Here is a 27164-nt window from a genome sequence, read left to right on the forward strand (position 1 = left end):
TTCCAAAATTTTGCCCAGGGACCCTGAAATGCTAGGGCCAGCCCTGAGTACCATATTCAGAAAAGTCTTGAAACAGGTTGTATTTGCACTCAAAAGTAATGTTTTGAGTTTGTAATCAAAAGTAATGGTGAATGTAAACTACTCCATCAGCTCTAGAGCTACTCATCCACTGTGTCTGGTTCTCTAACATCGAACAATTCTGCAAAGGCACCCACAGTGCAAAATCACAATTGTTGTGTGGCTTGTGGATTTTACAGCACAACACAACAGGCTTCTCCCTGCCTGATAAGCTTCTGGTTAACAGCCAGTGAATGCGACTGCATCTGTGCCAAATGTTTTCAGCACAACTACAGTACTTCAAAAATGTTGCCAATATAATGATCTCAGTATGTTCCTCATAGTTCGATACGTGTCAATTCAACATTTATTCCAAGGGGAAAAAATAATTGGCCTGTTTAGAAGCAGAGCAGAGTTATGCTATCCTAGCAGATGTTATTAATTAGAATTTAAGTAAACTGCTATGTATTATTTTATAAAGATTAAACTTCGTAGCCTCGGCAAAGATTCGCGCAGGTCGACATTATAGCATTGTGTAATATACCTGTAACATTGTTCATAAAACAAAACAAATAAGTACGACTTGTTTGTAAATACCTTAATTCAAATAAATATACAAAAGACAACGCACGTCACCGTTTGCTATTCCAAGAAACTATCCCTAAAACTACTGTCGCTGTAATGTGTCTCAGTGCAAACTAAAACAGCACCTCGGCTTCGAACAGTCCTGTTACAACTGCTATTGGAGGACATGGGTTTTCAGACAACGTGCCGCCGTTATTGTTCTTGTCTGCTTTTGTTTCAGATTAAAGCATGAAAACAATTTTAGTGCTCAATACGTGGTTGGGAGATGTTCTGTTTCTTCTGCAGAAAATGTAAACGTGCAAACCTGCATGGCTTGCTCTTCCACGTTACCGTATTTACTTGCTCTTCGGTACCTTAAATTCACATATCCTTTGTGAATGGACATGTATAGTAGCAGTTTATGTAAATGCATTAATTTCATTAGAACTAGTTCTTCCCCCAATGGACAGAAAAAATCAATTAAAAACAAAAATAATATTTCAATTTTCGTTTAAGAAAACTCACAAAGAACAGCTTACATCCTGAAGTTAGGTTTCCAAGTGTTAAAGTTCAAATTTAAATCTCTTAACATGTGCTATAAGAATTAAAATCTACTTTATTCACATGCTCACGGGATTTACACATTGCTGTTCTGAATGATTAAATTTCAATTTACTGAAAAAAGTTTAACCTTAGTTAAACTACCATAAGCCAGCAATTTCTACTCTAAAATTGAAAAACCACAAAACGTGTTGCGCCTTGTATAGACATTTTATGTCTTCAACACGAGAGAGTTAAATTTAGGGGAGGTGTTTCCATACGTGGCAGCGAAGAAGTCGGTACGAATCAGAAACAGCACTGGGGAAGTCATATTGGGTAAGGTTTGTATGGCACTAACGTCTTGTAAGCTGATTTACAGAGGAAGGGAAGGTAAGCTTAAAATTTTAACCTTATCTCCTCCGATATTCCCGCGAAGCATACTTGAAGATCGTATGCTTAATCAGTCTTACTACAGACAAAACGCTTGCAAAAACAGAATGCAAGCGGGTACTTTTGCAACTTAGTTTGTTAGTTTTTCAACATTTATTGCAATAATTTTGAGATATGTAATATCTTCTCCAATTATTTGTAATGTCCCAGCGTTATAGCGAACTCGAGCTGTTACATGAACATAAGGTTATGTTCATGTTATATTGACGCAATATTATTCAGTTGGAACTTGGGAAAAGCCAGGAAAGCTGCTAAAAGACGCCTGTGAACGAACATGCGTTACTTTGGTAGGGTATACGAATAGTTGCAAGTTATAATTTCTGTCTTCAAAACTGAGCTTGTTTTGTTTCGAAACTAACATTAAAAAATGTTAGCTGCAATATAGGAGGATCTCGCGAGCTCTGTTTCCCAATATTCAAATAGACTCCACTTTTTTCTAGTCGGAATGTGTCCAGTCTGTGAACATAACAGTGCTGAATTTCTAGAATCATCCCGGCTGGCATGGACATAGCTCAGACTGAAATCATGTAACACAGTGCGAATGTATTCATCTTGGATCCCCATCAGCTGGCGTGAATGATTCAGGTCTAAGGCATGTCTCCTTCCTTCTGTCTGGGGGTTTCGTGCACAGCTGTTTTTATTATTGGTCAAGATGTTACAGAAGAAGACTGATTAAAGCACATGGAGGAGACAGAGAACTGTACACCGTCATTTTTTTACATGGTTTTTGAAACTCTATCTTCAAGTGTAAGCATAATTACAATTTCAAACATAAAATGAGAAATGCGCAGGTTCTTGTAGTGAATTAATATGTTGAAGGCAATGACTGATGAGCAAGGTGACAGCGTGTCACCAACGGCAACAGGATTTATCTGAACTACATTTACAGTGTATCTCAGCCTGGAGGTAGAAGCATATCTGAGTGAAACAAGCAACAGGTCCTGTTTTGTTTTACTATGGGCGTTTGAGCTGCAGGAATGTGAAAACTGCGAATTATTCATAAATTATGTTATATCTGGGAGTCGGGGGAGAACGGTGGAAGGGATTTCGCAGCTGTTCTTCACCGGACTTTTAATAACAGCTGCGTTGTGTTTTCTGCGACTGTGGTGGTGGGGATTACAGCGGGTTTCAACTTTTTTGGCAGAAGAAAGCCTTGTTTATAAGCCCCTCTCGGTAAGAATGGCAAATTTAAAACAAAATCAAACCGTGCATATAATTAAATGATCAATTAATGCTATTACATGATAAAATATCAGCAGAATTGCAGGTTAAAACGTTCATTAAGCATAGTTAGAGGATACCCAATATAACAATATGCTTGGAGTGATATAATCCATTTGTTTCTAGAAATTCCCTGGACAGTCTCTGAGGCCCCTAGGGGTTCCCGGACGCTAATGGAGAATAGTGTGGCTCAGATTGCTCTTAGTCCTCAAAGTCACTGTGAGATTGCCGAGTGCATATCGGAAGCCAGCAGTACAATGAAATGCAAGGGTGGAGTGTTTAGAACTTTGTGCAGAAACGTGTGATCGCATAAGTAAATGGGGGAAGACGAAAATATATCGTGTTAAAGTCCTGTATACACTTGAATGATTGTCATTTTACATGCTGTGTGTTTTCGTCGCCATATACAAGGCAACATGTGAATATATAATTCGAGGGAACCTTCCAATAGTTTGGGATTCAGTGCTCAGTGGTGAATAATGAGTTCCACTGAATTGCAGTACATCAAATTTGTACCTTCAAAGTACTAAAAGTACTTTGTAGTAAAAAGTATTAAAAGTATTGTATTTAAAGAGCAATTAAGTCAGTCTGCTGATTGCACGGATGTAACTTGTTTTATATTGTCAGTGATCCGTGAGGACGAGCACTTTATTTTTATTTCTGAACACATTGTTTCTGTGTACCATTGACACAACAAAGGTTTAGAGGTTAAATACCATCAGATTTGTTTCAAGATAGTTACATGCTGTGTTAAAACATCTGCACGGCTTTTAGTTTGTGTATGTATTTATAGGACAACGGTTCGAAGTCCAGAATATTCGAGAAGGAAAGGAAATTTTTCTGATTCATTGTAAAGAGTAATAAGAGTAATGAAATTTTAACTTTATCACTGTACTATTTTAATACAGAGCGTGGCATGACGCATGTCTGATCATCAAAGATTGGCGTTTAAATTGAGTGAGTCTGCGTTAACTGCATTTTTGGTAGACAGTTTAATTATATTTTAAATAGGACGTAAATCCCTGCGATTTTATTTGCATCCTCTAGAGAAAAAAACAAACGGTCTAGTTGTGTGGAGAGTGATAACAGCAATTTCGTGTTTTTTACATGATTTCCATGGCATATTTTCTGGCTGTTAAATTTATCCGACATTTTGTTTGCACTGGTTAGGAAATAAAACATAATTTCTTTTTCAGAGTAAACTGAGAGTAGGACCAGTGGTCATTGAAGGCAAAGCAGCAAATTTAAGATGTACTTATTGTATTTATAAAACCAGATATGTTTTACTTTTTAAAATGTATTTTTCCCCCCAAATATTTGAAATTGTGAAGGGAAATGTGAATGACTGGATACAATATTAAATTTAATCTTAAAATACATCTTTAAATTTCATAACACTCACTTATAATTACTACTTATAAGTATAAAAGTATTAAGTATATTTCTTGTACACTGGTGATTTGGGTATAGCACTGCAGCTCAGAAAGTTGTTGCTGAAAAAGCCATCAGTTTTGTTTCTCTGTTTTGCATTGGTTACACGAAATATAAGAAATTTACATTGGAAATGCCTTTACATTCCTGGACTAAATATGTTTGCTGGAAGCCATTCTTATCTAAGATATTTAGTTGGATGCCTGTTACCATTTTGTAACCTGGTCTTGTTAGTTCCCTGAAGTTAAGCAAGGCTGGGAGTGGTCAGTCCATGAATGGGGCCCTCTAAAGAAAAACCAGCTTGCTGTTCTTACTGTTGCTGGTGGACCAGTAGGTGACACTGTTCTCTCTTGATTTGAATTTTTAAACTAATGACCCATTAATGTTGACTGGAGACTCTGTACTCTAGAGATGCTGATATTTGGATGACACTGTAGTGGCCATGGTCTTCACTACTTGACCATTAAAGATACTGTGGTTCAACCATGTGGACAAACAACTGTTATCTTTATCTATAGGGCATATGTTCCTGAAATTTCCACAGATAAACAAAAATGCCTATACAAGCAAAAGTTCTCTGTCCTATAATATGTACTGTATATACTGTGGGTCTAACTAATACATTGTGGCAATCTAAATTAAGGTTGCCAAATAAGAAAAGAATATGACAGAAAATGAATACAATACTGCAAAGTTTTATTTTTTTTTAAATTGCACTATAAAAAATTAACAGAAAGAGCATACCTTGATATTGATATTGAGTGCAGCAGTCTTCAAGAAAATGTGATGAAGTGGGAGAGATGTGGAGGAAAATGATAGTGTTAAGATTGATTTGAACCACAATGCAGTCTGAGAGGCATCAAGTCCCTGAGAAGATTTGAGATGTTTTTAGAATGCCTCTCAAGCTACACCATGGATGGAGATACCATAGCTAACCATGGGGAGCAAGGCAATTGCACTTTTTAACAGATCAGGATGTTAACTTCAGTATGGTAATTGAATTCCACTCCAGGCTTATACAGTGTTGCTGAGTATTCTTCCTTAATTCAGCTGGTGAAACAAATGTTCACATCGCCACACAAATGCACTGTTGTGTAGTGACATAGCTGGAGAATTATTGTTACTGTGCATTACATGGTTTGATACTGCACATGGTGGATGTAGTCAGTCCCTTCCTATATCGTAAAGCACTTTGGCATCCTTTGAGATGAAAAATGCAAGGAATTGTCTGTATACACACTGTTTCTTTCAAAGCCAATTTTTGCCTTTTAATCAGGTGACGCAAAAAAAACTGTGGTTGTGGAATGATTGTGCAGAGCTCAGGAACTCATACCTTCATTTGTGAATGGGTTGTTCATTATTCATTCCCACTCTGAGCAGGAAGAATTTACACATTCCTTAGTGCTGGAGGTTGCTGCCAACAAGAGCATAATAATATATTTGTTTAAGACCAGAGTTCCACCTTTATTGATGTTTGTTTCTGCCTTTTAATTTTTTTAAAATTTTCTTTCCCTTTTGAAATGTTATCTATTCATGAGTTTTCAGCCAGTTCTTTTTATTTCTATTAGGTAACACAGAGAAAGCTTTCTCTCTGGCATGTTTTGTCTTGTTGGAATCCACGTTGTGTTTCTTAGCCAGTGTATGAACAAGCCAGGGGCTTAGGGATTTGAATGATATTTATGAGCAGTTTGGAGGCCAAACATTTACCTTCTTAAATGATTTCTATTTACTGCCCTCACTCACAACAAATAACAAAATGAAGTAAGTTTAATCATAGCAGGATAAGTAGTGTGTAGCTCCTATTCTATTTATTGTTTCTCAGCTGTTGATTCAAAATCACAAAATGTCCCAGCTGAATCAAGAATCTTTTGCTGGGATCAAATTAAAACAAATTGTAATGTGAACTAAAGAGCTGTTTAAATAATTGAGATAATTCATGATGTTTATGTTTTACCTTTAACAGTACAATAAACTGAGATTTTAATCGGGTCTTTTCATCATTCAATTTGTCTGTTAGGTTTTTGTGTTATTGAATGTACAGTGTGTATATAAGCTTGTTTGAAGTAGTTTGGTGCTGTTCTTTTTTTCCCTGTCCTAAAAAATAAAACACAATGATAACTGCTACGTTTTGAGTGCTATTAATGTTGATGTCATTGAGGTGAAGCCTTCCTTCTCTATTTAAGGAGATTTTTTTTCATTTGCAGCTTTCACATAAACCACTGTCTTGAATTCCGTTGATTATTATTTAGAAACAAGTGGTTAGAGGAAGTCCATACCTACTATGTGTGCACTGTAATATTGTTACTGTTGTGTTAGTAAGAGGAAAAAAATGCTAATTTAGCTTGTGTTCAGTAATTATGAGCTGAACTATCTTTTAATTTAATGCGAGGAAAACAGTCCTTTTTTAAAAATGGAGGGGAGGTTGGCTTAATCGTCCCCAGAGTTACATATAATTAGAACTTTACTGTACACGTTATTTGTTCCAACAGGAAATTCTGTTAGTAAAGAATTCAAATAAGACTGTAGATCATGAATCTCAGGTAGATCCATATGGTGTATCTCTCCTTTCTGATCCTCTGATTAAGCATTTTTGGTTGATGCCATTTCATCCATAACAGACTATAGGATAAGCATATCATTTGCCAGCAACAATATCACCCTCCAGCTGACAACTCACAATCCACTGAAGTAAGCAGGTGTGAACCTGGTCAGTACCTGGATGGGAAACCTCCTGGGAAAAACCAAGGTTGCTGCTAGAAGTGGTGTTAGTTGGGACAGTAGGGAGCGCTCACCCTGTGGTCTGTGTGCGTCCTAATGCCCCAGTATAGTGACAGGGACACTATTCTGTAAAAAGGTGCTGTCCTTAGGATGACATGTAAAACCGAGGTCCTGACTCTCTGTGGTCATTAAAAATCCCAGGGTGTTTCTCGGAAAACAGTAGGGATGTTACCCTGGCATCCTGGCCAAATTTCCCATTGGCCTTTACCAATCATGGCCTCCTAATAATCCCCATCTATGAACTGACTTCATCTTTGCTCTCCTCCCCCACTGATAACTGATGTGTGTACACTATGGCTGCCATCGCATCATCCGGCTGTGTGCTGCACATTGTGATGGTGGAGGGGAGTCCCCATTACCTGTAAAGTGCTTTGAGTTGAGTGTCTAGAAAAGCGCTATATAAGTATAAGGAATTATTATTATTATTATTATTATTATTGAATTGCTGTTCTAAGGCTTTCCGTGTTACATTTAATTAAACAATCTGTGAGCAGTTTTCTAGATTTCATCCATTAATTCCAACATTTTTTTCTAATGTAATATTTTGCCATCTTTTGTATTCTTTATACCTGCTATTGTAGCTCCTGATCTGTGGCTTATGTTTTTCATAAAGGAAAGCTGATTTGATTTCTGCTGCAGTTCTTTTCTTTCGGGTTTAACCTAGAACAAGCACTCTGAAGCTGCCTTGGCAGAATATGGCTGATGACATCAGCAACAGTGTTTTTTCATTAGGTATCCAACACGAATTTCCATGGAGACGGAGGTTATAGAGCCAAAACCTAGATGTAGTTCATATGGCAGGCAGATCATGACTTTCCAGGCTGCCATATACTTGAATAGCAGGAAATTATGAGCAGGCAGCAGTTGTTTAAGGGCCAGCTCTTTGAGGAGTTCAGATCTAAGCCATGAAAAATAAGTTTATGATTCACTGTGGCAGATGCTAACTTAAGCAAATCCAGAATATTCACATATATTTACTCTGGGGGAAACAAGCCTTTACTATTCATGCATAAAACCTCCATAATGAGATTTTAAGTATTTGGCATTTGGATTTTGGAAGCCTTTTTTTTTCCTATCCTAGGACCTGTTCACACAGAAGAAGGTCAAGGTAAAAGGTGAAAGGTATTTCAAAATGAAAGAGATGATCAGAAAAATGTAATTATGCATTGAATCTAGCTAGCAAAATAAATATTGGGTTGAACTGAGTTTATTTGATTATTGCAGTATGAACACAAGAGTGTAAACAGTTAGCACATTGAGAAAAAAAAAACAACTTAAAGTTTCACTTGAATACTGCATGAATTTTTTTCCTCCTGTTAAGGTATGGTGTATACAAAGCAATGATGTGTGATTCCAAGATGCAGTACCCAAAAGAATTTCACTTGAAAATAAGAGGAAGTTTATTTTGGGAGAAGCTGAGTGCATGTCATGATTTTCCTGCTCCTAACTTTGATATTGGGCAAGAAAAGGAAATGCTTTTTAAGCCTGTTTATGCTTTCCCTCCTTTTGTACCTTCTTTATTTAAGCAGAGACCTACTGTATGAACACCATCAATGGAAATCAATTTTCCTTAAATTAAAATACTATTACTTGACTATTGTTTGCATTGGTCTTCATAAATACAATTGATGTATAACACTTATTCATGCAAATAATTTTTGGTTGTACGGGGCTTACTTTTTTTACACAAGACTCATTGTGACAAAGTAAAATTTGTTTGTCACGTTAGGTTAGACTTATCTACTATTAGCACTTGGTGAGGACTAGGTGAAGGTCAGATGCATCTTAATATGTAAAACCATAGAATCTTAAGACAGTGTACTTTCTTTTTCACATCACTATACAACATTAAGAGTAATTTGAGTTTATTCAAATTCTGTGTTCCCCCCCCCCCCCCATTTTTTTATGATGCGTTATGTATAGAGCACTCTAAGTGCTCTGCATTTCAGAATGTAAAATAATGTAATTAATGGAGTATTTGGGCTTTCCTTAGGTTCTGCTACCAGAGAGAAAATGAAGCGCTGGATGTTGTGTCTCACTCTATTGTGCTGCTACAGCTGGAAGGCTGAGGCCGAGATCTTCACTTCAATTGGTAAGTGTTCACTTTATCACAATTTCTTTAAAATGTTACAGGGAGCTATACGTCATATTTAAGAAAATGGGTTCTCCTCTTTCATGTACGATTTCAAATATAAGACAATGAGTAGTTTTCTGGAAGAATGTGTGCTCTAAATATCAATTAATTAAGAATGAATGCTTCTGTAAGCATTTAGACAGTATGCTAAGCAGGCCACTCTGTTTTAATAACTATTTTACGGAAAATGTTTTTGGCAAAAAATAGGATTTCTGATTCAAACAAAAATAGTTTCTATAAAATGTCAGAGGTGAGTAGTACTCTATAAAAAGAAAAGAGACTGGAAAACTTATTTACTGAGAGTCTGGGAATGCTAAGCACTCTGAAACATTACCATACAACAGATAATATTTATACGTCGGTAAGAAACTTACAAAATGCACACCAACGAAAGATCATTTTGCTCTATAAATAGCATTTGGCCAAGCTGTCACCTTAATTCCTTTATTTCAGTCCTATAACTTTTGTGATGTTGAGGACAAGTAAGCACAAAACAGTCAACCATAATTGCAGGGTTCTCATTATAAACTTGTTTGCAAAAACAAATAAAATGCTAAAATTAAGAGGTAGCACCAGCCCTAAAGATCAAAGGAGACATCTTATTTTCACTCTGGTTTCCATTTTGTCTTCCATCTCTATAATTTATTAGTTGAAGGCTGACGTGAAAGCAGATGTTCCTTTTTTGGATAAAAATATTTCTAAACTTTGGAGGACAAAGCATTGGAACGGTATAGTCTTTCTACAAGTTGTTTTTTTTCTCATATTCATGTTCACAGATGTCATATATTGTCTGAACAAGCTGAATTCTGGCTTCTGTCACTTGTTTTCTTTGGATTCATGCAGAGCTGGATTAAAAGTAAACAAAACAGTTTGGTGAGATTAGCATAACATTAAATAGAAATACCAATTAATAGAGAAGATTTCTTAGTTAAAATCTTTTGCCAAATGCGCTCATGTTTTGTTAGATGGAGATGATACACAGCCCTTTTATCACCAAGCCTCGTAACTTTTCTAAAAATAATCAAAGCTCATCTGTCTATAATGTTCTTACTTATAAAAATCACTGAATCACTGAAGAACTCACAGGCCCTAGGTGTGGTATTAAAAATCCTGCATCAAAATCATAGATTTTCAGAGTTTCAGAGATTTACTTTTGCTGTTGCTCTGAAAGATGCTGAATTTTCCTTTGTGGTTAATTTCAAAGATACCACATGCTTATGAGCAATAATGTTGTATGTTTTTTTTATTTTACTTTTAGGTCAAATGACAGACTTGATTTTCACAGAACAGCAACTTGTCCAGTCTCTCAAAGAGTATATTCAAGCAGAGGAGTCCAAGTTAGCCGCAATTAAAAGGTATTGTCAGTAATTTGCAGAAACGCCAAGTGTATCAAGATTTTGGGAACGTGATTTGAATTCCATCTCAAACTCCTAAAATATAGTCACTGTCTTTCTCAGAAATCTTAGCATTTTCTTAAAAATGTAATGCTTTCTTTCATTACTCTATCACCAACAACACATTTTCAGTGTTGTGTATTTTAACAGAGTATTAGTGACCAAGCAATTTTTCATGGAAGAATAAAGACTGAAGGAACTGAACTTTTTTTAATCAAACTTTTAAATGAAGAAGGCTGCACGGGAGCCTGATATAAGTATTCAAAATCCTCAAATCCAACCCAGCTGATTTCTTTAGAATGGATAGTGAAACAAGAACTATATGGAAGTGCATTTAAAACCAGGAATGAGGCACTGCTTTACCCAAAGGGTTGTGGGAGTGTGGTGCAAGTTATTTTAATGAAGGTGATAGCCTGCCTTCTTTCAGGCAACAGCTGGGTGAGACTCTTGGATCAATTAACGGCTGTGAAAGGGCTAGGTTATCCAAATGGCCTCCTCATTTGTACATATTTTGTTATAAACTTTTTCGAATTTTATTTTTTTACTAGTGCTGAACTAAAACCCTTCAGGGTATTGTGTGAGTAATTAGGGGTGGTGTGATTTGTAAGTGTGAAGCTGGTTGGTGAATACTGTCAAATGGAAGGAAGGTGCAGATTACCAAAAAGCTGTTTGGCATCACAGTTTTCTTTTTTTGTTGTAGTTGGGCCAACAGATTAGACGCACTGACCCGTACCTCCACTGCAGACCCAGAGGGGTACCTGGCCCACCCGGTCAATGCTTACAAGTTAATGAAGAGGCTGAACACTGAGTGGTCAGAACTGGAGAACATGGTGTTGCAGGACCCAGCCGATGGTAGGGGGAGGAAAATGCAGGCTCAGCTGCAGTGGTCAAGAAGTTTGTTTGGATGTGTTTGAGATTGCTAGCACTGCTGTCATAAGATCACAGAAGGATTTGGTGGTCATAGCCCAGGCCAACATTATTGATTAAAACCAAAGATTTTTCATTGGTGCCCGGAGCTTTGTATGCAAACCGCCTGACCTGAATTTGCTGATTTGCTGTGGGAACTTAAGGATTTCCTTTGCTCTCCCCTCTGGCCCTCAAAATGTCTGGTAGTCTGTGCCTTGAAGAGTTTTCATATGCTGCAGCCTTGGGGTATCCTGGGGTATACTCACAAATTAATTCAATTAATTTCTCTTCCATACCTGTACATGGCTATGTATTCGATGCGTGTCCTGACAAGCAAATCTCTAAAAAAAATTAAAATTCCCCAGGAAATGCATGGAGGAAGATGTCCTCTCGGTGAAAGAATAATAGTAGTAATAATAATTCCTTACATTTATATAGTGTAATAAGAAGATCTAGAATTTAATGTTTCTTGGCAAAGAAAATCTTTTTTTTTCTCTCCTCGCCTACCCAGGTTATCGTGATTGGGTTTAAAAAAATCAAAATTCAGCTTTAATTTGATGTATATTTAACCTCAGTCCTCGCGTTGTGACGTGGAAGCAAGCTGTGAATTTGTGGTATTGCTGAGAATGGGAGATGAAAGGCGCCCCATCTGGTTGTGGGCTGTTTTCTAGGGCCAGTTGCCTAAATCCAATCCAAAGTCTTTTCATCTGCCACAGCTGTTCTCGCACTGCAAATGTCACACTTCTCTTGGTCAATTGTGTAGCACTGAGAAAAGCAGGAGGCTTCCTCTTGGCTGTGAGGTGTTACAAACCTCACCTTCATCCTTATCGGGGAGAAATGTCTATATGCCGCCCATCTAATAAGACTGTTTCATCTGTCATTTAGAGCCAAACTGGATAGCTAGAGCGAGAAATATTATTTTTGGATGCAAAAAGCTTTTGCGAGTTTGCCCTTAAAGCGAATCTGTGTTCGTTTTTTTTTTCATAAAAATGATGTACAGCTGATTAGAAGAAATAAAGAAGTGTGTGTTCAGGAAAGAAGGATGTACAAGCCTGGATTGAAAGTCGAGGCTTAAAGCATGCTGATCAGCTTTTCTCTTTTAATTTTACTTCAGGAAAGGAACATAGCTGGCAGGTGATGTCATGTGGCATGCTGGGTCATATGGATATTTTGTTAGGGCAGGTTTCATTTTTTTATCTAACTTCATTTGAGAGCTAATGTGTTTAAAAAGTAGGTCAATGTGATTTAGCAAGTGAGTAGTTTATCAAAGGAATCATGTTGTAAAGATGAAAGGAAATATTAAGGTAGAAGGGGCTGGAAAATTTAAACCTGATTATATATATATACATGAGTAACATTTTTTTAACATTTTTTTTGCAATGTAAAAGAACTGCTTCTGAGCTTATTTTCTCCTATTTCCTGATTTGTGAAGGTTTCATTTCCAATATATCGGTTCACCGGCAGTATTTCCCAGATGAGGAGGATGAGAAAGGAGCAGCCAAAGCACTGATGCGGCTGCAGGACACTTACAAACTGGACCCGGAGAGTATCTCCAAAGGAAGACTTCCAGGTACCCAGCAGGGAATGCTGGGAGCTAAACCAGCCCACTTTGATCATGTGACTGTGAAGTAGGAGAGACTCAGGGGTTTCTTGGACATGTAGGATTTAAGCAAGTTTGAGGTTAAGGATTAAGATCATCTTTTGTCCATTAACTAAGTTTTTGCCATATGCTTCAATTTTAATCTTGTAAGTCTTGTAATCTGTGTTTAAGGAAAGTGGTTTATATGCTGGAAAATAACACATCTGTCTCATCTATTTCCAGTCACTTTGTTTTGCAACCATGGTGATGCAGCGCACAAGTCCAAACAAATTAGTGAACTGGCAAATGCATAGCTTTCTTAGTATAGCTGGGTCTTATCTTCTGAACTTGTGTTATTTATAAAGTGTTGATCCACTGCAGTCTTCCCGAGAGGTTATTTATGTGCCCCCTTCTTAAATTGGGTTGATGTGCCTTCAGCATTTCTGCCCTGAGAGATTTGTCTCTCAGGCTGCCAAGTTGTCTCTCTTAGAAGAAGCTGAATTAGAATTATCATACTGTATTTGGTTAGGTGAGATTTGAAAGCCTATGAAATGTAAGGCTTAACAAACAAAAATATGTTTGGACTTAGGATAGAGTTGATAACTTTGTGTGACTTTTTGCTAAAATAATTATGGTTACTATTCTGCAAGCCATAGAGATTAAGAAAGTCAGATGTAGAAAGGAAACGGCAACACACAAACCTATTTAGTAGAAGCTTTGTGTTTTGTATTTGGTAAAAAAAAAACTATTAGTGTTGGTGTGACCCTTAGAAAAGACATGCATGAAGCTAATGAGTGTGTGCATCTCTAGGTGTGAAGTTCAATGCAGTCCTGACTGTGGATGACTGTTATGACATGGGGAAGACAGCCTACAATGAAGGAGATTACTACCACACAGTGCTGTGGATGCAGCAGGCTCTTAAGCAGCTGGATGAGGGGGAAGAGGCTGTCGTTACAAAGTCGGATGTTCTTGACTACCTCAGCTATTCCGTGTATCAGATGGGAGACATTCCTCGGGCCATAGAGCTGACCAGACGTCTGGTTGTAGTAGGTGAGTTGCTGTCCACTGCCATTCTCCCAGTTCATTCTGTGTCTGGACTGATGTCTTTCAGCATTCTTAAGTGATAGTCTGAATTTGAATGCTGGTCTCCAATTCATAAATCATAAGTTCAGAATTTCCCACCTGCCAATAAAATCGGCAGTACAAAGAATCTTTTCTCTAAAGATTAAATAGTTGGCGTCCTCTTTAATAGTTACATGCACGTATGATATGGCTTTTAATGACCTTATCAGAACTAATAATTTTAAAAATAACTCCACTAAGTATCACCCAAAATAATAAAAACAGATAAAGATGCAACAAAACAGTGTTATGTTACATTTATTATTTCATTATATTGTATTTATTCATATTTTAGTAGTAATGCCTTTGTAATAATGTCTTATTTTGGTTATAATTTCTAAATTCAGGACAAGGTGAGATTTTCAAAGACTTTGCTGACAATATACATTTTACAGTGACACACTTAATTTTCACATCATGTGATGTTATGTCTTCTTAGTATTCATCCTATTGATTATCTGCTGCCCCGCCCATCCCTGAAATATTAAAATCCTGAAATATTTTCTGCAGAGCATTAACACTAATAATAATAATAATAATAATTGCTTACACTTATATAGCGCTTTTCTGGACACTCCACTCAAAGCGCTTTTACAGGTAATGGGGTCTCCCCTCCACCACCACCAATGTGCAGCATCCACCTGGATGATGCGACGGCAGCCATAGTGCGCCAGAACGCTCACCACAGTGGGTGAGCAGTGGGGAGGAGAGCAGAGAGTAATGAAGCCAATTCATAGATGGGGATTATCCTGCAGCCGGCAGAGGAATCCTACTCCGTTGGGCCCCTGAGCAAGGCCCTTAACCCCAACTGCTCCAGGGGTGCCGTACAATGGCAGCCCCTGCGCTCTGACCCCCAGCTTCTCTCCCTGTCTGTGTGTCTCATGGAGAGCAAGCTGGGGTCTGCGAAAAGAAAATTCCTAATGCAAGAAATTGTAAAGGGTTAATAAAGTGATGTTAAAAAAAGGGGATTATTAGGAGGCCATGATTGGTTAGGACCAATGGGAAATTTGGCCAGGATGCCAGGGTTACACTACTACTCTTTTCGAGAAACGCCCTGGGATTTTTAATGACCACAGAGAGTCAGGACCTCGGTTTTACGTCTCATCCGAAGGACGGCACCTGTTTACAGTATAGGGTCCCCATCACTATACTGGGGCATTAGGACCCACGTGGACCACAGGGTGAGCGCCCCCTGCTGGCCCCACTAACACCTCTTCCAGCAGCAACCTTAGTTTTTCCTAGGAGGTCTCCCATCCAGGTACTGACCAGGCTCCCACCTGCTTAGCTTCAGTGGGTTGCCAGTTGTGAGTTGCAGGGTGATATGGCTGCTGTAACACTAAACATGTTACCTAATGTAGATGTAATGAAGTTACTTTTTTTTAGCATTGAAATAATCCTACCCAAATATAAATATTATACGGTCGGCTGAACACAAAAAAGCTTTTTGGATAACAGCAAGAAGACATTTCCAGTCTAGTTATTTAATGTTTTTTAAGGTTCAAGGCACAAGGCTGTAAAATACTGTACAACAAAGACATGTAGTAACCACAAGAGGGCAGTATAGCATAAAATAAACAATTCTCTGCTGTGCACAGTGGAGATTCTTGAATGCTTCTCAGCTATATTATAGAGCCTGTTCTCTTTCTAAATTAGTCTGTTATGATATGCCATAGTTCTTAAGTATAAACATTTAAAAACATATTTTGAAAAACCCACTTAGTAGATGTTGAAAATCCACCCCTAAAGATTTTTTGAAGTGATATTTAGCTTATTTTGTGATTAGGTCCATGCCATAATATTTAGAATACGTCAGCTCGTAAAGCTCTTTTGGAAAGCCAACGAAGCTTTTGTTTCCTGGAATTAGCAGGGTTTTCATTTTCAGTAATTTCTCCGTGCTTGCTCCGTGTGTCATGGCAACAGATCCGAACCATCAGCGAGCGGGAGGGAATCTGCGGTACTTTGAGAAGCTGTATGCCAAAGAAATGCGAGAGCGCGAGAAGACCGAGCAGCCTCCGGCCACAGAAACACCCATTGAACTGGGGACCTATGTAAGGCCCCCCGACTACCTGCCGGAGAGAGAAACGTATGAGGCCTTGTGCCGAGGAGAGGGAGTGAAAATGGTAAGAGCTGAGGAGATTTCGTCTCAAGGGCCACTCCTGGAAATGACCATAGTTACCATATTTATAAATCAATTAACAACAAGGGGATTTGTTCTCAAAGCTCCCCGTTTTACAAAGTAAAAGTGTGATTCATTCAGGCAACAAACAGTGCAAAGACAATAGTCTACAGATAGCATTCTGGATCCATTAAGATAAAAACATTTTTTTTTCAATTGTGAAATAGATTTCCAACATTCTTTCTGGGCTTCGTTTATCAACGTTTTTAGTGGTTCTTTTGCTCTGTGTTGTTCTGAGCAGAACCTATCCAAAGCATTTAGCAAAATACTTAAGCAGCTGATGAGATTATCAAATACAAAACAATGAAGACATTGCTGACCTACTCAAATTCTGTTGAAAATATTAGTGCTTGGGGCTACAGGACCTTTTGTTTTTAAGATATTTTTCATATCTCCATCTAAATGCTTAATTGGAAATATTTTGCATTTTGGTTTTAAAAAGATAGTTTATAAAATACATTAGATTCCAGGAAGACTCTGGAGCTTGATAATAATATACTATATTTGGTTGGACTACGTTCAGCTATGGTAGGGGGACTGGAGAAACTGGCAGGCAGAAACACCTCACTCCTCCTAGGAATTGATTTAATGAATGATTGTAGATGATTTTGAAGTGGTGGTACAGGTCAGTGGAGGTATGTACTAGCCAGTGCGACCCAATGGAAGTCTGGGGTGTCTTAACCCTGCTTACAATGTAATTGAGCTTTTGTCAGACTAACGGAGCAGTTTTGACCGTGTAGTTTCATTATTTGTCCGAAGAAGACAAATGTTCCCATCCAATATATCATTACAGACAATTCAGAGACAGAGCAGGCTCTTCTGTCGCTACCAAGATGGCAACAGAAGCCCCAGGCTGCTGCTTGCCCCGGTGAAGGAGGAAGATGAGTGGGACAGTCCTCACATTGTCCGCTACCTTGATGTCCTATCAGATGCAGAGATTGAGAAAATAAAAGAGCTTGCCAAGCCAAGGGTAAGTCTTGTTACGATCTTTTGAATTTAATGTACTAGTCCAAGTATGATTTTCCTTCTTTCTACCTACCTACCTATCATTATACAATACATAATACAGAAAATGTAAATGGTTGACTCCACATCAGCATTTCATTTTGTTTTATAAAGCTGGCAAGAGCCACTGTCAGGGACCCAAAGTCTGGAGTTTTGACTGTGGCCAATTACCGAGTATCAAAAAGGTGAGTATATCAGATACTGAACAGGTCTAGCTTTCTGAGTTTTCAGCTTGGTATTTGTGCTTTGTTTGCTTTGCTTATATCCAACTTGATGTACTTTAAAGCTGTGTGCAAGAAATAATTTTCCAAAAGTACTTCAGTACTGTTCTTTGTGTGCCGAGAATGAGCTTGCTCCATGTTTTTTTAGAAATGCCAGTAGTTAAAGAAATATCCTTGATTTCTGCTGCAGAGTGCCTAAAAGTTTTCTTTGGTCGCCCATCTGTTTTGGGGAACCAGACTGTTTTTTATTTGCTTAAATTGGGATTAACTATAAGCATAGTACATATACTTTAAAACATAAAAAGAAGGAAAAAACAAAGCTTCAGTATTTCAAAATATGGTTTTAACGTATAATATCAAAGCATATTCCACACTTTTTTTAGTGTCAAACAGTGAGGTGGAGAATGTCAGCCACAGTAGAGGTTTCTGGGTAGTTCATGTTGCCTCTTTGTCTTTTCAGTGCCTGGCTAGAGGGGGAGGATGACCCTGTTATTGCCCGTGTCAACCAGAGGATAGAGGACATTACCGGACTGACCGTAGAGACAGCAGAACTACTGCAGGTGCTTTCTTTTTGTCTCCATATAAAGTCCTTCAAATATGCACACACCCACAAGCACTTCATTTTTGTGAGATGTGATGTATTTCGTAAGAATTTGTAAAGCCACCTTGTGTAGTGGGACTCTGATTTCTAAAAGAGCTGCCTTGTGTGGTTTATTTCTAAAGTTGCTCTATTTGGTGTCACACAAAGGCATTATTCTCCTCACAGTCACATTTAGAATAAAACAAGAGAAAAGAGGATATTCATGGTGTAGGGGTTTTATGCATTTACTGGGACAATTATTAATTGTAGCAGTAAGTCACAAAATGATTCTTTGATGGCTATTAGAAACCCTACCTTGCGGGATAACTCGACACGTACACACAGGGATACTAATACATGACAATACATTTATTAATACATAAAATGTGCATAAACATAACAGATCTTAAGAGTGAGGGTTAGGAGAATACAAAAGGTATATATTCAATAACAAAGAGTTACAAATACCAAGAGGGACATACATTCAGTATACAATTCATTTTTACCGTTTGGTAAATGAACTTTGATTACAACTTCTACACTAGATACTCGAAGCGAGTACGTCACTCATAGGAATTAAATTGATATCAACTGGGGTTGAGGTAACAATTGAATTCTCGAGCTATAATGCACAATGTTGAATACTCATCCAATCTGTGTGGATTCAAATCTCCCGCGGACACAAGGGAACAGCGACAGGCTGTTGCTGCGTCCAAGCGGTGTCCTCTGGCCCGGTGCCAGGCAGTCCTGGTTCGCGTGAGGTGTGGGAGAAGGAGGGAGAGATTCCTGCCGCAACACGCTGGCAGTGGGCTCTCTGAAGACTGGCTAGTTAGTCCTGGCTGAACTAGCGAGAGTTTGCACATGGAAAGCGACTGCGGGTCCAAGCAAGTCACACTCTTTAGATGGGAAGAAGACCGGTTCATTCCCAATGTAGCGCTAGTCCTGACTACTGATATTCAGCTGTCGACAGTTCCGACCGTAGTTCACTCGTTGATCAGGCGAGCGTTCGCGGTGGGTACCGGCGGTTCACGAGGCTTGCTGCTGGGCTAACCTTGGGCGGATCCTTTGGTTACGCGCGGGCGACCTCCGTTCTCGACTCTTAGAACAAAGTAAAGTCCTGGCACTCGGACACACTGGCCGTTATGTGATTGTCCAAGATGAGTCTGAGGATGTCCCGGAGGAGCCACTTTTTGGGCCCTGTGCTGCCTGTTTTATCTGGAGGAACTACGGTCTTTCATTGGTTGAATGTTCCGCAGGCATTCGAGACCCAAGTGGGGTTAACCTGCCCTACCGGTTCCTGATTGGCTGATCGAGGTGGAGGATGAGGGGCCAGAGATGACCATTTATTAGGGTGGCTGGTGAATCTCAGCCTTGGGAGCTGTTCCTTATCAGGAAACTAGCTATCAGCTAGAAAAACACCTTAAATGTGAACCAAATGGAATGGCCTTTCTGTATCCAGTACCACTGAGATGAGGGAGAGAGGGACTGGCAAGGGGAGCAGCAAACTTAATCCCTGTATTTTTAATAAGCCTTGCCGCTACAATGGGTTGAAGAAAATTCAATACTGGTCTAGAGGGTATGTGACTTTGTCCATGTTCCCATCAGTCTTGACAAGATTTCAAGTCCCTGTTGATGAGCAACAGAACTATTTTTCATATTTAACAATTACTATGCTACAGCAATGATGTGCAAGGTCTAAATATATTTGTAAGGTACTGTGTACTTCCTAAATAGGGTACTTTTTTCATGATCTGTACTTAAGTTATATGTGTACACTTTTGAATTTTATAAATGTTTACTAAACCTTTATAACCTTAATGTCTAACATTAGTCTTTTAACATTTTTTAATAAACGTTGGAACATAGCACATAGAATATTTTCACTTGTAGATATGTACATATACATTGCACCTTATGTAATCTGAATCTTAGGATTTAATTCATTTTATATAAAACTTTAAGGCTTTGGAGAATGTTATGTTTCTGTAGATACATAGTAGTTTCCTAACCTAGCATTTTCAGTAGTAATTATCTGTGGACACTTAATTACCATTGATTAGAACTTTGATTGGTAGTTAACTGGCAGTTTTATGTAAATGCAGTTTATTTTTATACTGTTATTTTTTATGTTTTGAAACAGGTTGCGAACTATGGGGTTGGAGGGCAGTATGAGCCTCATTATGACTTCTCAAGGGTAAGATTAATCAATTGGCTTATATTTTCTAACAAGCTGCCAGTCAAGAAAGCTTTTTTTTTACAAACTTGCTAAACAGCACATCCACAATACAATTGGATTTTTTGCACTTTGACCAAGAATCCAAGACTGATATTGCTGTAACACACAGAGGCATCTTTTGTCTAAATTGTGTATTCAAATGGAAATGTATGCCTATAACTGTTGTATGAAAACTACAATTTATTGATTCAAAATACATTAAATACATTTTAAATTCCAAATGATGGGTTGAGATGGTCTTTCTGTGACCAGAATACCTTCTTTTTCTAGTATCTTATTTGAAACTTCTTTGTTTTCTAAAAAACTCATACAGTACAGTACTTTCCAAAAGTATTGGGACAAAAACCCTTGCATTTCCCTGTTGTATACACAAGAAAATGATATTCACAAAAAACAAATTATTCTGAGTCAGAGTTCAGAAGGTCACCTTTTATTTTGAGGATATATTTTGCAAACACAATTAATCATTTTCAGCAAGCATATGTTCTGTTAAGTCTCCCCAAATCTAGGTGAACATAAGTATTGGAACACTTAAAGCAAGTTAAAGAAGTGGGAAAAAGTCAGTATTTCGTTGCAAATCCCTTGCTTGCAATAACTGCATCAAGCAGTTATTGCTCTGTCCCATTGACATCACCAGACTTTGTTTCTTCACTTGAGATGCTTTGCCAAGCTTTAACTGCAGTCTGTTTACAGTAAGTTCTTGCTTGTTGGTTGGGCTTCTGCCTTCAGTCTCCTTTTGAACAAATAAAATGCATGCTCAATTGGATTCAGATCTGGTGATTGACTTGGCCAATTTAAAATGTTCCACTTCAGTTAAGTCATCAGTAAAGACCATTGATCCTGTTCTGGAAGCAGCCATACATGCCCAAGCGATGATATCCCATCATGCTTTATTTGGTATGCTCATGATCATTGGCTGTTCCTGTTTTTCTCCACGCTTTAGCCTTTCCATCACTGTCCATAAAACTCCCGTGGCTCATCTCGATATTTTTTTGCAAATTCGAATGGAGTCCTTCTGATCTTGCTGCTGATGAGGGGCTTACCCCTTGCACTACGGCCTCTGAATTTTTCTTGGTGAAGTCTTCTGCGGACTGTGATACTCGTGATTTGCACTCCCACACTCTGGAGATTACTTTTGATTTCACTGACAGTCATTTTGGGGGTTTTCTTTACACTTAGAAATATTTTTCTGTTAACCACTGCATTTTTCTTTTTGGAACGCCCTGTTTTTGACTCCTCCAGTAGTTCTTAAGAAAAAGTAAACATTCCAGATTTTGCAATGCCAAGAGTCTTACCAATTTCTCTAATGGTTATTTTCTTTCCTCTCATTTTGAAAATGGCCTTCTTTTCTGTCATAGTGAGTTCTTTGGTCTTCGTGTGTGTTTTTGCTGACTAATTCAAATGAAAGACTTTAGAAGCAATTTCAAAAGACCTCAACCACGCCTAGACCGTCACAGCTCTTTTATGTGTGTGAAATGTATGTAACGTGTAACGTCTGTGCAATTAGAAACACCTGTAAACCCATTTGTTCCAATACTTATGCTCATCTAAAATGTGGGGGTTGATAAAAAAGTAGTTGTTTTATAACGGTAAAACATTTATGCATAAAACTTTCCATGCTTAAAAGGGGATATTCTCTGCTTTTGTCTTGTATTCATCTTGTGATTTGAAATCCAAATTTCCTGAGCATTTAACTATAATAGGCTGATTTTAACTCTTGTCCCTGTTCTTTTGGAGGCCACTGTAACTAGTTGACTGTAATACCAAGTATTTAAGGGGGGGAGTCAAGTTTTCTGTGTGATCACCGTAGTAGGGTACAAAATGAATTATCAAGTAAATTGTCTACAAATATGGTTCAGTCTGTAGAGTTCATCTCTGAACTGTCTAGAACAGCTTTTCTGTTTTGCTTACCCTGCTCAGTTTGAGTAGTTGGTTGTTTTAATGAAACTTCACTTGACTTGGATGTTTAAATCTTTATAGTTAATACTTTTATTTCATTTTTTATCCTCACTTCACAACATAATTAAAACTATATTATTGTCCACTGGAGTATACAGTAACTGTTTAGTACTTTGTAAATACTGGACACACAAACTCTGGCACTCCAGAGTTAAGAACAAGAAGTTTCCAAATGAGAGGAAGCTCATCCAGTTTGTTTGTATATATTTATATACATGTATATATTTGTTTGGTTTTTAGTTTCTCATTGGATCTTATCCAGGTATATCTTGTCATTGAATCCAATCCTATTTGCTTGGTCATTTATTCCAAGATTCCAACAACCCTTTGTGTAAAGGGTTAGGCATCAGTGTTACATTTATTAATTGTGTTGGCCACTTCTAAAGGAAAGCTACTAGACTTTGCATCTGCTACACTTAAATACTAATTAGATGGACAGTCAGACAACATAGTAGTTAATTGGCCCATCTGTCACAAAAAGTTAGTTCCCAGAAAGTCTTTAACATACATTAAAATGGAGATAAAGTGTTGGTATTTTGAAACAAATTTCATTAGCAAGATCACCATCTTGGGTTTTTTTTTAAATAACTAGTCAAGATGTTTTATTAATATATGCAGAATTAGAATGTTATATATACGGTATGACACAGGAAGATCCCCTGGTTTTGATGCTGCTGTCGTCATTTTCTGTTGAATCATGAAATTTTCAAATCAGATTAATCTTAAACTGAACAGACTTTATTTTCCTGTTTTTCAAGAAATGTGTACTGTAATCTTATCAATTAGAGGAAACCTTTAAAACTTTTTACCGCATCCCTTTTACATTAGTAATTATAGTAATCCTTTGCATGCAGATCACAATTGCACATTTAATAAAATCTGAGTAATGAAAATTATAACTGACAGCCATACAGTTACATTTTCTTGTTAAAGCATTTTGATCGTTTTTTGTTCAAGCAATTAGGCACTGGAAGAGATTTTTATATGTATATATTACACCAAGCATGTATAGATACTGGATAGATGGATTGCCGTTATCCCTTTCCATCTCTGTATCTTCATTGCAGTTTGCATTTTTTATGTTTATACACTTGCATTCAAATATTTAATCTTGCATGAATATCACCCTCTTCGTTATATGATTTTGATTTTAACGATACAACCTTGACATTTACCTTTATTTGGCTTTTAATGAAGGTTGCAATTAACTGAAAATGATAAATTACAGACTCAGCAGCTGAAGGCGTTTGTCCTTGAAGAAGAAAAGATCTGAACTTTTGGTTTTTTCCCCAGGCCACAGTGTAGTCAGACAGGATTGAAAGAAGCTGGTAGAGATTGATACTGCTGACACTTCTGCACAGGGATGAATATCCCCTTTATTCATTTTTTAACCAAAGTTTCAGAGCAGTGTCTTGCTGTGCAAACTATAAAGATCTGGCTTAATGTTGTGAACATCTGTTGCAGCGACCTTTTGACAGCAATCTCAAGAAAGATGGCAATAGACTTGCAACCTATCTGAATTACGTAAGTACCTGTGTGTGCTCCCTGGCACTTCCCTAGCTTTCTGTGAATTTACTCTGAAATTTTATCTTTGTAGAAAGATGAACCTGATGCTTTCAAAACATTAGGCACTGGAAATCGTGTGGCTACTTATTTAAATTATGTAAGTATGGTATATCTGGTGTGAATTTAGTTTACGGAAGTTTACCCTTAGTTTTAGATTGTGTAGTTGCTCATCCCTGCAATCTAGACAGTCTCCATTCAATATTGCACCTGAATTGACTGAACAATTGCCACCGTTTGAGAAAATACAATACTATTTCCCATCATGCCACAAAAATGGTAGCATTGGCTTGTGTAGTCGAACAAATCTAATTTAAAACTGCTTGGTGAAAGACCTATTCAGAGTATTTGTGTCAGTCAATTTTGGTACACTTTTGAAGAGATTCCATTGTAGTCTAATATCCTGCTTGTAATATAACCAAATGCAAAACTATGATAGTTTTAAAAACAGGAAACAAATTCCAGTTCTCCATTAACAGTTTTGAATTGAGACAAGATCAACTGCTAATCTGTATTCGCATAAGCAAATGTGATATCAAAAATTTCACACCAGATTCTTAAGAAGCTGAAAAATTTAAAGCTGACTTTTAGTCTATCGCAGTGTTCGGTATGCAAACATTAGTCAATATATTTATTCTTAAAGAGAACTGAAATTAAGTTTATGGCTTTTGTCCACTGAATTTACTGTTTTTAAACTGCTGCTGATTACTCATGCGAGCTTATTGCAGTCATGTTTATGCTTTTACGTTTTTTGCTTTGCTTCATGCTTTGTGTGTTGACTGTGCTTTATGAAAAGCAGATGTTTTGCTTTCTGTCTCAATTTGTGTGTGTAATTTTAAAGAGTCCACAATGAACAGTTCACAGAAAAGTCTTATTTAAAGCACTGTGTGTAAAGTTCTAATGACAAAGATGATGAACAGGCATTTTGTGCCTTTAAACATAAGTGGGAAAGGGGAAGGACTTAACCCATCTGATATTTGCTTTTTTATTCTTTTTGTGAAGAATGGCAAATGTTACATGCAAAATTATTTTTTGCATTAGCATTCAAGATGAACCTTATCTACTTAACTCAGTGAAACAACTCTCCCCTGCTACCTCTGAACTATTTGTACAGTGTGAATAAAGAAATACTAAGAAAACCTTATTTAGTCCCATCAAATGCATTTTTAAAATAAATGTTTTACACTTTTAGAAACTTTACAGTTTTCACTTTTCTGTTTGTGCGGTTGCGAGCGGAGAAATGTTCATGTTATGGCTCTGTACCTGTAACAGATGAGTGACGTAGAAGCTGGGGGAGCTACAGTATTTCCAGATTTTGGTGCAGCAATCTGGCCCAGAAAGGTGAGTGTCAGTGCTGATATACTGTCCTTTTAAAATAACATTCTCATTTCACCATTCCAGGATACAAGTAAATTCCGGTTATGAATATAGATCTCAGTGATTCATGCACAGCTTCAGAGGAAGGTTTACAAAATTCACTCATCTAAAACTGTGCCACATTGATGAAATTTCTAAACTTTGCAAAAGTAATTTTCAACAAGCCATTACTGACTATTACACAATTCCTGAAGCGTTCCATTAACCTATGAAATCTAGACCACAAATTCCGTTGGTAAACATAAGAATTTATGATGTGATTAAGAAATATTTCAAGAGGGATGGGATCTGGAGGTAAATGAAGGTGTGCACAGCCTTATCATGTTTTCATGTTCTCCTCAGGGCACTGCGGTGTTCTGGTATAACCTTTTCAGAAGTGGAGAGGGAGACTACAGGACAAGACATGCAGCATGTCCAGTATTAGTAGGAAGTAAATGGGGTATGTGGCAAGAAGAATTTGCTAGTATGTTTTTTTTTTGGTACAATGCAATGTTTTTATATATGATTTTGGACTCTAGGTCAATGGCTTCCTTCATTGGTCAATTGTGGATCTTTTTTTCTAGTTGAATTCTTAATAACTCAAGAATTAATAATAATAACTCTTAATAACTTAGTCTATTTAACTTCTTACAGACAATTTTGGGGGATAAAAAGCTTATTTTTGGAGGACAGTTGAGTGTAAAGTAGGAGCATGAAGGGTTTAATTTAATAAAAAATGCAAAGTGTGTCATTGGTGACAAGGTTTAGTTTCCGTAAACTCCTGTTGTTTTATGTTTACAGTATCAAACAAATGGATCCATGAGAGAGGCCAAGAGTTCCGAAGACCTTGTGGGCTAACAGAAGTCGACTAAATTCTCCAGATTTTCATTTTGAACTCTTAGGTACTTATTCGACTTTGGTTGTGGTCACAGAACCAAGGAGCCCATCTGTACACATCAAAAAGGACAGCAGAGTTAAATTGCCAAAACCTGATGGTTTAAGAGATCTCATGTGTGATGTGTCTGGTATCGCATTCTTTCACTTAAGAAACCAAAAACGCCCATTTTGTAAATGTACTGTTCTTCACAGGTGCCTTTATCTGTTTTTTTAGACTGTTATTTAAAAGAAAAATACCCTTTCATGTTTTTAACATTAAATGATTGATTACAACTCATGACTGATGTCCTTTGGTTCCACAATAAAGTGGATTTTTTTGGTCTTTTGTGTTTTTAATTATGTAATTGGATATTGGAGGTTTCTATGTCAATGAAGATTCTGTGCTAGACTGAACCTCTTTATAAAGATATTTTTTATTTGATTGGGATAGTTTTCTCACAGTAAATACCTAGTTTATTTTCTTTATGACTACAAAGTCCTGCCATTGTCAGCTTCTGTTCAGAGCTTTTATGCTGGGATTGTCACTGGAAGAGAAACAAACCTGCCTATGTCTAAACAAGTGGAGTTTTTTTAGATGTGTGAATTATATTACTATGTTAAGGAATGGTGGAATGGCAAAGGTAAACTCTGGGCTCTGTTAGCTGATGGGTTTTGGGTTCAGGTCTTGTGATGGACCAGAATAATATTCAGGGAGAGAGTCAAGTGCCCTCATTCTTTGTAACACTGTGGTAACCAGTGAGAGCTCTGGCTAGGCTCTGGTATGGACTTTCACTTTCCCTTGAGTAAAGGAGCTTTGTTTTTCAAGAGCAATTAATGATTAGTGTGTAAGGGCCTGTGGAGCCTTTTTTAGGTGTCTTTTACTCAACGAAGACTCCACAGCCAAAACGTTGTTTCTTTTCTTCTTTTCAGCATGGAATAAACCTTTACTTATTCCTTTGTAGCCTATGCATGCTGACGCAGCTACAGTAAATACTTAAACTCTTTTTCTTCCGTTT

General features: G+C 37.5%; 1 protein-coding gene across 5 annotated transcripts; it reads left to right on the forward strand.

Annotated features, from left to right (window-relative positions):
* The first annotated feature begins 1476 nt into the window (after positions 1-1476).
* Positions 1477-26490, forward strand: LOC148820985 (prolyl 4-hydroxylase subunit alpha-2-like). 5 transcript variants are annotated; one of them, XM_088933505.1, is made up of 17 exons: positions 1522-1551; positions 9035-9133; positions 9825-9903; positions 10434-10530; positions 11270-11421; positions 12908-13045; positions 13865-14104; positions 16097-16296; positions 17146-17322; positions 17472-17542; positions 18039-18138; positions 20299-20352; positions 23818-23877; positions 23951-24016; positions 25189-25257; positions 25636-25732; positions 26074-26490. In XM_088933505.1, exons 4-17 carry the CDS (start codon positions 10439-10441, stop codon positions 26142-26144), a joined length of 1587 nt encoding a protein of 528 aa, XP_088789631.1. In that variant the 5' UTR covers positions 1522-1551; positions 9035-9133; positions 9825-9903; positions 10434-10438; the 3' UTR covers positions 26145-26490. The 5 variants fall into 5 exon arrangements, with proteins under 5 accessions (XP_088789628.1, XP_088789627.1, XP_088789630.1 ...); XM_088933501.1 differs by lacking the exon at positions 9825-9903 and having other exon boundaries at positions 1478-1551; XM_088933503.1 differs by lacking the exons at positions 1522-1551; positions 9825-9903 and adding an exon at positions 2764-2784.
* Positions 26491-27164: the final 674 nt, after the last annotated feature.

Source organism: Atractosteus spatula, chromosome 14, assembly GCF_055471065.1.
Source record: "Atractosteus spatula isolate fAtrSpa1 chromosome 14, fAtrSpa1.hap1, whole genome shotgun sequence".
Lineage (NCBI taxonomy): Eukaryota > Metazoa > Chordata > Actinopteri > Semionotiformes > Lepisosteidae > Atractosteus > Atractosteus spatula.